At 36.2% G+C, this 13,216-nt stretch overlaps 1 protein-coding gene across 1 annotated transcript in view; it reads left to right on the top strand.

The window, feature by feature from the left end:
- ANGPT1 (angiopoietin 1) overlaps window positions 1-13,216 on the top strand; it is a 175,627-nt gene that overhangs the window by 84,957 nt on the left and 77,454 nt on the right. Inside the window, exon 4 of the mRNA XM_075085607.1 lies at window positions 6,379-6,611. Within this exon, the coding sequence (XP_074941708.1) occupies window positions 6,379-6,611 (233 nt within the window). The remainder of the gene's footprint in view (window positions 1-6,378; window positions 6,612-13,216) is intronic.

Below are 13,216 nucleotides of genomic sequence, written 5' to 3'. Positions count from 1 at the left end.
GTTCACCTTTGACTCGGCTGGCATTATGATGAAATGGTCTGTGACATGACAAAATGGTCTGCCTTGTTTTTTCAGAAGAAAAGGACGGGTATGTTAAAAAGCACATTTTATGCCCAACTCTTTCTCTCAGAAGTATAGTTATATGTGAATAAATGAAAAAGCACATGGGGTTTCATCTTGCAATGAAGCAAGAACCTGGCATACACTGTCCAAGTTCTGTTTCTCTGTCCTTGGGAGTGATAAAATTCAGGAGAGGACAGTGTTATGATTATGCTAAAATATGGATCATCAGATCCTGTATCATCATCTACTTCTACCAAAGACGTGTGTAATCTTGGCCTTTTGGTCCTGATCCTGAAATCAACTGTGTGTGTGTGTCAAGTTCACCATGGGACAAATCTTGGTGATCTCAGCAGGTATTAAGTTTCTGGACATGCCAATTGTTTTAGCTTGTTTAACTTTAAACGGTACTTACAGATTACCCATAAGGCTATGTTCAGCAGTTCCTTGCAATTCAAATGTCTTCATCCCTCTCCATATCACTTTCTCATCAATAAAACAGAGAAAAGTCCTTTTATCCGCATTGCTTACATGGAATGTAAGCCTTTTTTAGAAAGGGCCTTTCTTTTGCAGTAGGTGTACACCACAGCGGGAATGAGCGTAGGAACTATTATCATTGCAAATATAATCAAAATAGATGGTGTACTGTGGGCAGATGATTTCTTTCTCTGTGCTAAAATTTCCTCTATATAAAATAAAAATAATGATCTTAATCACCTTCAAAGAACTGGATTTTAGATGAAAGTAATGCAAAGTCTTATAGTAATAATAACTAATCATTGATGTACTACAGTAACTTGTATATTATCCGTAAATACAATGAACACTGCATATCAACAGGGGACCGATGCATGTTCTTTAAACTAGAAATATATCTATTCTTGGCCTTTCTCTTCCTGCCTCTGCTGGGAAGATTGGCCAATTTTTCTTTTTATCTCACTGAAGTGAAAGATATTCCATTGCATAAGTAGAGTCACATTTGTCCCAGAATCATGCTTCTATTGACGGCTCTCATGCCATAAATAATATAGTTTTGTGGGTTCCCACCCACTGCAATGTAAATGGTGGTTTCTTCCATTGCCATTTTTTCTCCCACAAGAGCTTTCTAAAATCTATTTTGATTTATTCTTAAAAGTTTTCCTTGCTTAAGTGCCTTTATGAGCCCCCCCTTTTTTTTCCAGAATGTACCAGCTGCATTTAACCTATTGTGTGCCATTTGTTTAAATATGCAAGTGTGAAAACAACTTTTTATTTACTCAAATGAAACAAATGAGGAAAAATATAATAGAATTCTGGATCTTTCAGCAATAAATAGTGGAAGTAGAATTTAAACATAAAATGCAGCTTGAATTTGTAGACCAACTATATTAACACTTTCAGTACAAGAACTGGTGTATCCTATGAAAGATGAGGGCTCAAGAATGGTTCTTGAATTTCCAGCTGACTGTGTAAAAGATGAGGAAACACAACATTTCTATTTGCAGGGTTTGCATACACTAAAAGGATAAATCCAGATTTTTTTCACTTGGCTTTCGTGATTTCAGTGGAATTATCTTGACATTGGTATAAAAAAATAGGATTACTGATGCTAAGTGACCAGTTATTTTACTGTTCTTGAGAAATACAGGGACATGTAATTTATATTTCCTTAAACTGATCAGACAATATCAGACCATCAAAGCAAGTATGAGTGGTCAACACCTAATCATAGAGGAAAATTTCACTCACGTAAAAGCAAGTACAAAGAAGCTGTCTCAGTGAGAAAATACTGTTATTGCACTCAAAAGTAAGCATTTAAATCCTTTGCCTATTTTTCTTCCCATACATACATAATACAAGAGAACTACCTGTATACAGCCAAAGATTTTTTCCTACTGCGATGTTACTTGTCTTTCTTTATTGAATAACTCAACAAAGTAAATGTTTCTATCTGTATTTTTAATGAATCCAGATTTTTTTAAAAGATTATTTTAATGCAAAAGATCTCCATCTCTAAGATCTGGTCTATATCCTGTTCTCACAGGTCTAAACTGAGGCCTCTGAAAACAAAGATTAAAAAAAAAAATCTCTTAAACTGCTGTGGTCTGGAATGAATTAGTGAATAATCTACCTACCTTATAAGGCAGATTGTCTAAACCAGACTTTCCTTCCTCCCCAGAGACCTACCAGAGTGCTTTCTATATATTCTACTTCATCACCTTTTAAAATGACAGCAGATTTCACTGGAAGTCATTCTTTGACTTCTGTACAGGCCTTCTACCCTCCTCAGCATTATCAGAGGGCTTTTTCTGAATCAGCTGAACACAGCACACTTGCACCAAGGCATGCCACTGACTTACATCCTGACAAAGTTAACACATCATTTGTATGGTCAAAAATAGATTCCTAGCTTTACCAAGAGCAGTAGGATAGACATTGAACACATTTAACCTTTAGGAAAATTACATTTGTTTGGGTTTGAAGTATATGTGTGTGTTTTAATTTGTCTTCTAGATAATGGCTCCAGAGAGTCATTGTCCAATGGATAATATTTGTATTTATTGGGGTTAGCAATGTTTGTTTCTTCACAACTTCATTTTGTTTCCCCACACTGAAGGCTACAACTATAAAAAGCATATATACGCGCGCACACGTGTGTGTATGTATATATTTATATATGTGATACTTCTAGTGAATGGTGATTTATTTTTACCGTGAGTATTGTAGTTCCCATTACTGTTTCATCTGTCTAGGTCAGTAATGTTTTCAAACATGTAAGAATTTCAAACGTACATGAAATGTATAAGAATTTCAAAAGTGAAGGTAAATTTTACAGTAAATTTACTGTAAAAAAGATCCAGTCATTACACCACGCCCATAACATTTTACTGGAAAGAGTTATTAAAAATATGTTATATAACAATTTCAGTCAACCTTCCCAGGTTGTTGGACTAATTGGTATAGAGACAGCCTTCTTTTTGTTTTCTTTAATATTTTATGCAGCAATACTTGTAAATGAAAACTAGCAGAAATATTTTCATTTTAACTCTGTCTTCACAATGCCTTTTTAGAAAATTGAGAAACTATCTTTACCAAGCACTCAAGCACTCAGCAAAGTTATTTCTTCACGGTGTTTGTCTATTAGAAATTGTCTGATGTCACAAGGAAAAAAGAGAGAACAGAGTAGTCTCACAACTGGTAAAGAAATAACACTAAATATCTTTCTGATTGGTTTCAACCTGTTTCAGGATTTTTTTTAATGAGGTTTCTAACACTTTTTTTTTATTTAAATGAGCTATAATAAATATGAATTTGACAATACAAATGAAAAATTCTGGCTACATTAGAGTCAAAAGCCATTACAGCAAGTTTTCTCATGGTTTTTAAGGGTTTCTTCCTTTTGGGATAGGCCAGTGCAGAAATCCTCAATCTATGTGAAGGTTTTGCTTTAGTTCATTTGGAGCTTTGACCAAAAGTTTCTCATTGATTCTTAGTAAAACACAATGGCTGTTTTGGATTTCTCGCAGGAATATAGGGAGTGGTCCTATCCTCAGGACTTATTCCTATCTGTTGTAGATTTATGGATATAGAAAGATCATTGCATAAATGCATATGCATTCCTTAAAATAGCTTAGTTTTGCAGTTTATAATAACAGAACTTTTAATCTACATAGAAAACCGTTAAAGGAACCAAGTGCTGTGACACTCCCATCTTTCTACCACATGTTGTTGACACACTACTCATAAATATTAGGGTGTATTATTACTAAAGCTGTAAAACATCTGCTTGCTGTCTGTCTCGGTAGATGCCAAAGTGGGAAGCTCTAAACATTCTTCCTTCTTGCTTGACATAGCCAGTGTTGCTACAAATAAGACTGTCATCACCATGGGTTCATTTACTATGGTCTTAGGCTACGGTGGGAAACAAATAATGCAATGCACAAATTCTGGCTGTCAAAGGCTCTTTCTTTTACATGAAATTATTCTGATATGGAAATCATGAGGTGTGGACATGCAGACAGAATGTTGTGGAATTAGGGAAATGCCCTGCACAGTACTAAGATATGGACAAAGATAAAGGGAACTTCTTTTGTCTTTACTTACCATTTTACTATAAAGCAATATTTTGGCTTCAAGAATGGCATCTTCTCTTACGTTGACAGTACGCCACATTTTCAGTGGACTGTAAGATGTCAGACTGGGATGTGGCCACACCTAGCACCTATTTTATCACAGACTGTGGCCAGGGCCCACCTTGTTCCTACCCAAAGTGCACTGATGTAACTTACAGTCTATCAGAAGGATTAAATCTAGGGTCAAAATGAGCATTTCAATAATTTCCATGAAAAAGTGGACAGGACTGATAAAACTCACATAGAATATTTTTTTACTTTGTTGAACAGTATTTTATGACTAAACCCTCAGGACATTTTCAACCACTTTTGGCTAACTAATTAGTCTGATCTTCTGCATTACAAAGTTCAAAGACTTCTACATAAATATTCTCAAAAAAAAAAAATCCATATGACTGTAGAGCATAAAGCCGTCATATTTAATGTTAGCGTTCAAGTGATGAAAAAAATCAGCTACAGGTCTGATAAGGTGTTAAAATAATTTATTGGTTTTGGCTTCAAAATATGTATTTTGTTTCAGACTGAAGCTTTCTTTCATCTGATTCCAGTCCCCTGAATCTTGTTGTGCTTTCCTTACTAATTAATAAGCCTTTTAGAATGAGATATTATGTTTCTCTTTGCATTTGGACCCCATGAAAAAGTGTTTTCCCTTCCCATCTTTTCTTTTTTTCCCTCCCTTTACCCAGATCTTTCCGGTTTTCACAGAACTAGATATGTAGATATTACAAAGTATATTTTCTTCAGTATCTTTGTAAGTCCCACATTTATAACATTTCAGAAAAAGAGATTTGCTGCTTGGTTTCTTTTATTTAAAAAAAAAAAAAAAAAGAAAAAAAAAGTTTTATATTACTCTAGCTTGTACAGCAAATCCAGGGCCTGAATTTAATCTTTGCATTGTTATAATTTGTAACAGCTCATATTAAGGCTCTGTGATATCTAGTAGAAACAACTCCATATGGATTTTATTACATTCTTCAGTTAGGTTAAATGACCTGAAATTATGCAGGCATTTTGCCACTGATCTATTATCCAGAAGTAAAAACAAAGGTGGGGGGAGAGTGCAAATAAATAAAACCTAAGACTGACTTGAACAGGAAGCAGTTTGTTGGCAAGTTTGTAACCACTAGTTCATTTATGGGCATGAGAAACACCTCTTCTGGCATATACAGCAGAATTACTGAAAAGAAAGCGGCAGAGGGATTAAATTAATTTCTTTAATATTAATAAAATCTTTCTGTTAAACTCTCACCACAGCATTAAAGCACTGTCCTGAAAAAGTTCTTGTTCACAGTTGGCAGATACTAGATGTCCTTTACGTCTACAACTCCTCTATGCTTCTGGATATAGTCTGACATGCCTTTGATCTTTGCAAATTGTGCACTTCTAACTCAGGGCAGAGAGGGTGCTAGAAAAAGAATACTAGTCAGGAGAAATTGTTCCCATACATCTGTTAAATTATTTACAAAACTTGATGTAAGCAGGTTGCATAGTATGATGTCCAACAGTTTTCTGCCTGAGGAACCTTTCATGGAACCGAAAAAGGAGGGGGGGGGGTATATCTGTGTGGACTCAAGGAAATCAAGGGAATCCTACCTTACAATGCAAAGCTCTCGCTCATCTTCTGGGGAAACAGTACTATTCTTAATGTGAAAGCAGATACCACTCATCTGGTGCACAATTCCTTTCCCAGCTTTACAGACCACATCATATGGTACTTTATTGTGGGTTCCATATCCCTTGATGCTAATCCTAATGCTTATTCTCCATTCAGTGGTAAGGCCTTTCACAAATTCTTCCTTAGTTTACCCCTCATTTTTGTCTCTTATCATATTGACCCATCCATACTACCAATGATGTCCTTTTTAGCACCCTGCTCTTCTCCCTCTGCCTACCTTAGGCTTTTCTGCCTTAACTTTTAAATATAGATGTGTTACTGGCTCGATGCTCGTGCACTTGGATAGGTGTAACAACTAGATATGCAGTTCCATGCAGTTTATTCTAAGCACTACAGCATGTAAACCTCACAAAATGGAGCCTTAGAGAGTGGTTATATTTGGCTGCTTGACAGAGGAAACCGATGAGCTGAGTTAGTAGATGTGACATTTGTAGGAGAAATTATCTATGATGAAAAATAAAATAGTTCTGGTTTCCGTATTAAATATGTTGGCATTAAATAATATCTACTAATTGTTTTATTTCATTTTAGTTTACTTGAGCACAGAATTTTAGAAATGGAAGAAAGGCATAAAGAGGAGCTGGACAATTTGAAGGAGGAAAAAGAGAACCTACAAAGCTTGGTCACACGACAAAGCTACATAATCCAGGAACTAGAGAAGCAGTTAAACAAGGCAACAAGCAATAACAGTGTCCTGCAGAAACAGCAGCTTGAATTGATGGATACAGTTCACACACTGATCACTCTCTGCTCAAAGGAAGGAGGTAAGAAGGTAGCATTATAAAACATTAGAAGTACTAGGAAATTTCTTCTGAAGTAAGTCCTGATTTTTTTGGAAAGGCAGAACTCAATGAGCTTATTCCAAGAAAGAAAAGGGCATTATAACTGAGGACAAAAGAACAGATGAGAACCCACAAATCAAATAAGGTTCAGACAGTGCTGGGGCCGACCCATGTACTGACAGCCTTTTTTTTTTTTTTTTTTAATTTAATATAATTAAATTGTTATACCTTGACCATAGCTGATATAGGCCATAATTGTTGACTATGGAAATACTGACTATTAGCAATACTGATTTGTTCCTCTGAGCATCTGTGTCCTTCTGCTGGGAGTAATCTAACCAACCATGGATGTTAACTTTATAGATGCCTATATCTAATTTACTCTATACTTTCTTTACAATCAATGGAGAGGACAGGATACTAAACAATGGAAAGTAACCCATGACTTCATATATAATGGGTGATAATGTAGATGAACTTCGATGTAGGGACTATGTGGTGCTGTAGACATCCAAAAGATGGGTCTCTTCTCTTGAATGAGATTTTATTTATAATAAGGGATCATTTGCACCACTAGAGGCTGGGGGCTGACCTGCTGGAAGGCAGCTCTGTTGAGAAGGATCTGGGAGGGCAGGTGGACAACAAGCTGACCCTGAGCCAGCAATGTGCCCTTGTGGCCAAGAAGGCCAATGGTATCCTGGGGTGCATTAAAAGGAGTGTGGCCAGCACGTCGAGGGAGGTTATCCTCCCCCTCTGCTCTGCCCTAGTGAGACCACATTTGGAGTACTGTGTCCAGTTTTGGGTCTCCCAGTTTAAGAAGGACTAGGAACTGCTTGAGCAAGTCCAGTGGAGAGCTACCAAGATGATCAGGGGACTGGAGCATCTCCCTCAAGAGGAAAGGCTGAGAGACTTGGGTTGTTCAGCCTGGAGAAGACTGAGGGGGGATCTCATCAATACTTATAAATATCTGAAGAGTGGGTGTCAGGAGGATGGGGCTGGACTCCTTTCAGTGGTGCCCAATGACAGGACAAGGGGCAATGGGTACAAGTTGGTACACAGGAAGTTCTACCTCAATATGAGAAAAAACCTCTTTCCTGTGTGGGTGCCAGAGCAGTGGAACAGGCTGCCCAGGGAGGTTGTGGAGTCTCCTTCCCTGGAAACATTCAAAACCCACCTAGACGCAGTCCTGTACCCCCTGCTCTGAGTGTCCCTGCTCAAGGTGGAGGTTTGGACAAGATGATCTCCAGAGGTCCCTTCCAACCCCTACCATTCTGTGATTCTGTGATCATTTCCCTTCCTTCTTCCTTGCTGGATTTTGTGTTTTGGTTTTGGGTGGGGTTTTTTGTTTTTTGTTTTTTTTTTTTGGGTGCATTAGGGCACTACAAACACAAAAGATAGAAAAAACATTTTGAAAGAAGGGGTTGACAAAGGCTCTAGGAAAATTCTTCTCAAGCTTGCCTTTCTTAGTAAAAAGGCTTCTTAAAGAGACTGAGAAAGAAATTCAGGTAGGTTTTCAATTTTCGGATACTAAAGACACTGCAGAATATCTCTGGAAGGAAATTTCTTTCATCAGAACTGGCCAAGGGAGATGGGTGAATGGAGACCACTGTAAAGGATGGAGGTGGGACAATGGGGAAAAAAAATGTGTAACTATGAAAAGCGAGGCAAAGTCATACAGAAGATGGTGAAGAAGTAAGGGAGAATATAAGAGAAAAGGCATATGATAAGAATAACATCTAAAAGGAGATTACAGCTGTGCCTGGTATGGCATGCAGAGGGTTAAAAATATTGGGGGAAATAAAGTTGAGTAAAATAATATCCATCTGGGAAGAAGCCATCAAAACCCTTCTAAGAAAGCGTACAGAGTAAACTGAGAGAGAAGCTGTAGATGTGTGAATTGTGCTAGTTCATGCTCATTCAGTTAGCATGGAAGCATGGATAAAAGAGGTCTATGTGAGGTTAAGTACCAGCAGTCCGAAGAGCCCAGCATGTTTGCTTATTGTAATTCTAGAGCTCTAAGTGCCATCAATGATCTAAAAAACAAAGAGCAAAACCCAGACAAAACCCCTGAACAACAACACCATCCCCCCGATCAAAATGGTGTCACCTGCATCATTACTCAATACTGTTCAAAAAGCAGAAGGGCATATTAGATCATTCCAACTATTCAGCTCAAGGCAGTGTGGGTTTGCTCTCTACTGTATATTCCCATGCAACTTGTGTGGCTTAAATCTGGACTGCTCCAGTGACGAGGATTACATCTCTTCCTTTGGAAGTGTTGCATGCTTGGGCCCATGTTGATAGACTTTTTTTTTTTTAAAAAAAACAAACCTTTTCCCCCTCATGTTCATTCTAAATGTTCCCTTCTGCTTATTCTGTTATACTGTTCCCCAGCATTTTGAATTAAATAATGTTCTTCATAGTAGGCTGTTCTCATATCAGTAGAGAAACACTGTGATGCAATGCAAATCCTTTATTATGTTTTATGGTCTTTTGGCAAAGAAACCTGGCAAAGCTGTTTTCAGAGTATTCTAATAGAGCTCAGGAGTACTTTAAAATTAATATAAAAATGAAAAATGTATTATTCTCATACAGAGACATACTGCAAGTTCTTTATAAGGTTAGAAAAAGATTTTCTAATAATTTTGAATTTGAATCAAGGAAAAAAAAAACAAACAGCAACAACAGCAATACTTTCCTAAACTTAGTTTCCTCAGCTGTTTCTTATAAAAACTTTGAGTGAGAATTATAGTACTGAATGTTTAAAACTAAGCTCCTGGGAACAAATTCAGGTGCCTGAAAACCTGAATTTTCAGGATTTTTTTTACTTCTGAGGAACTGTTGAAACCAACGATGCTCAGCACTGTTAAATGCCTAAATACAATTATAATAGCCTAAGTCAAACTCTTTGGACTCCATTACCTTTTGTGTATTAACATGTTCGGAATTTTCCTTGGATACCTTACTTATTTAAAGAAAAAAATTTAAAGAGAAATAATTGCAGAAATGTTTCTGCTTACCATCCCTTTAAGTCTAGCTGACCAACATTTTTGGTAAGTACATTCACAGCTGAAAAAGGAGCCAGACAGCTTAAGTTAAAGTAGTAATATTATCCTGGAGCTCAAGACCACTCTAATTAAGGTTGAATACTAAATCATTTGGTTGTACCAAAAAAACCTAATACTAGCTTCAGTCTGTGCAAATATATGTTGAAGATGGAAAAATATGCATGCTGGGAAGTACAACTGGAGCTACTCTAAATTCATGTGAAAACATGAAGTTCAGATAGTCTTACACAAGACTTTATGTGTGCACTGATGTTCAAAACATAATATATGCTGTGAGAACTGGTGTTTATTTGGAGACAGAGAACAGCAAAGTGTGATACATAAATCAGTGACACCACTTCACTTATACTTTGGTAACTCTCAGTCATTTAATTTCATAAGGGATATAGCAGAAATGGAAATGGTCCAGAAAAGAATAGGACAATGGAAATAATTAGAGACCTGGAACAATTTCTATACGAGGAGAGAGAGCTATAACATACAGAACTATTAGATGGGAAGGAAGGTATGTGGGATGCTGTTATGGAAGCATGCAAAATAACTAATGGTAGGGAGAAAAAGAACAGCCAGTAACTTTGAGAGATATTTTCCATTGTTAAAAGATAGTACTTGATTAAGTACAGGTTGCTAGATATCACTGAGATTGTTAAAGATTTTTTAATTATTAGAAAGCTGAGGAGCTAGCAGAGGGTGGGTCCCCTTAAAAACCTCAGGCTTTTACTAGGGATGCTCATCTTTGAAAGGAGGCACAACCTAAGTGAGACATAAAGTCTAGAAGGGCAGATAGTCAAAGATGAGTAACTTCCTAAGGCTGAACACAAGAGTAGAGAGAAATTGCAAAGTCTAAAACCTGAGGTATCTTGAGAATGGTTAAGTACCTTTGTTGGATTCTCTACCATAAATTTTAAATGTTATTAGATATATTTTATATTACATGTATGTGTATATATTTTAAAAATACTATTATCAGCATCAAGAAACCTAAAAATTTCCCTGAAGATAAGTCACAGACAGGAAAATTATGTTCTTCCTTGCATAAATCATAGTATTCAGGATTTTCCAATTTGTGAAACTGAAATTAGTAATTTTAAAACTATTTTTAATAAAATAATAGTAATACAGCTAAAGAACTTCATTTGAAACCAAGCTGGTGATAACTATTGTATTTTCATTACAAAACATGAGATAAATTTCCTCCAGTATTGACATAATCATATCAGAAGATTTATTTTTAGAATAACTTAAATAAGTTGGGAAACTTTCAGAAGTTTGCCTGCTAGGAGCCTGTGAATAATATAGTTGAACACTGTAGAGATACAGGGCTGAACAGAAACTGCTTTTGTTTAGTTCTACACTCTGAGAAGCTTAGTGAACATAGTCCCTAGTACTGGATGGCAACATTAAAAAAAATCTGCTTTGCTACTTCCACCATGGCTACACAAACTTTAAGAGAATTTCTGAAGGATATAAAAGCAAATGAGGAAGACAGAAAAAAGTAAAAGCCACACAAAGGATAAATTTTTATAATACAGATGGACCTAAATGCAAAATCCAGATCTCACTGTCAGTGTCAGTTTTGGTACAGACTGGTTTTGGGATGGGGGCCACCTGTAAAACTTGGAATTGTTTGTGAGTTTGGTTTCCAAAATACCACCCACCTCTGTCCCAGTGTGAGAGATTCTAGGATTTCAGTTGCGTGTAATCCTGAAAATAGACGCTTTAATAGGTCACAAAGACTACAGAGAGTCAAATAGATGCAGGATACTGTGGGGACTCATATGTCTCCATTTTGGCTTGTGTCTATGTCTAAATAGATTTGTCACATTGTTAATGTATTTTTTTAGGCAGGGGCAACAAACTTGGCAGTGGCTGCTAATAACTTTCTAAAATAGAGTTTCTGAAAAAGCAGCACTTTCAGACAGTAGCCTTCCAGTTGAAATGACTGTTCATTATGGTGAAAATTTAAAGTAACTTTTTAAACGTTAATTAATCTCTAAATTCAAATATAGATAAATGCCTGAAACTTCTACTTTTCCCCAACAATAGGCAGAGAAAGAGAAACATTGAGGTGAAGGCTTAATTAATCGTCATAGAGATATTGCACAACTAACTCCAAAACTAGAAGTCCTTCACCTGTAGAAGATAGGAGTGGGATAGAGATCACATCATTCTTTGCAAAGGTCATCAAAGGTTTTGTGATTAATGTTTTCTTTAAACTGTTCTTTCTTTGTAATACTTTGAATGTTACTTGTCTGAGATGGATAAAGCATTTTGGCATGTTGCTGTTACTGTCAAACAATAAATCTGTAATAGAGTAACTAGTTTACTGACAGTCTTTCTAAACTTCCAGATCAGTAAAATTGCTTATGAGAAGGATTAGGTAGTGCTAAGTAGAGAGTCAAACAAATATTACTCAGAAAGAAAAATACAAGGAGTACACTAGAAATTATGTTAAGCAATAGATAATATCATCGTCAAAGAAGTGTACACAAGTTCAAACCGAGTAATTCAGAAATTGTACTGGTCCAGTGGGAAATTATGTTTCAAGCCAAATGTCACAAAATGTGCCCAGTCAAAAATCGCATACATTGTCCTTTTTTTTTTCTAAGTAGAGGAAAATAGATCTAAAGTGTCTATTGTGTTAACATTAATTTGCATAACTTAGGATAGCTGCTCAGGTACTCCTACCCACAGGATAAGGGAATGTAAAAATTCAATGGGAAAGTATATTTAATCATAAACTTTTTTCCTTTTCCTGTTTTTTATGTTGTCTGTCAGACTGCATAATAACATATCTTGTTAAAATGTTTGGTCTAAATTTTTGTAGTTTAGAGGACTAATGGAACAGTAGAGAAGGGTTTGTCATGAATGTCTGGTTTTGTGACCTCCTAGTAGGAGAGAAATGAAGCATTAGCTTCCTCTTAAATGCTGACAAGAAGCAAAGCTTAATTCTCAAAATAATACACATACATGCTAGGAATTTACCTCCCCAGAAGTGCCTATTGAGTTCATGAAGTAAATTATGTGGTTAGTGGGTCTGGCATTTCTGAAAAGGTACAAATCTCCTGGGTAATGGGTAGTTTTCATGTTTTAGAAAATTATGCAGGAAAAGTAAATACGTCCACAAACTTTTTTTTAGTGGAATTCATGCATTTAAAATGCATAGCAATTAATTTATTAAAAACATTAAATAGTAAGTAGTCAATTCCACTTCCTAGACCACAGTTGTTATGGTAAAATTTATGCTCAGTTGAAGAGAATGAAAATAGAATGAGGACTTCAAAGAAATGACCTGAAGGTTAGGGGCACAGAGGAAACTCCATTGACATAAGCAGAATTAACCCCAGCAGTGATGCTGGCCTACTTCATTAGAAAGACTTCAAAGACACCTTACATAATACAAGCTAATATTTAAAAAAAAAATAAAATCCCAGTGGGAATCCCAGGATAGAATAACAGATTCAGGTATTCTGAAAGGTAATTTTAAATCTTAATATTTGGACTGTGTTCAGCAAGACA

This window comes from Phalacrocorax aristotelis, chromosome 2 (assembly GCF_949628215.1).
Source record: "Phalacrocorax aristotelis chromosome 2, bGulAri2.1, whole genome shotgun sequence".
Lineage (NCBI taxonomy): Eukaryota > Metazoa > Chordata > Aves > Suliformes > Phalacrocoracidae > Phalacrocorax > Phalacrocorax aristotelis.
The sequence above is the reverse complement of the archived record's forward strand: the minus strand, read 5'-3'. Positions and strand labels throughout refer to the sequence as shown.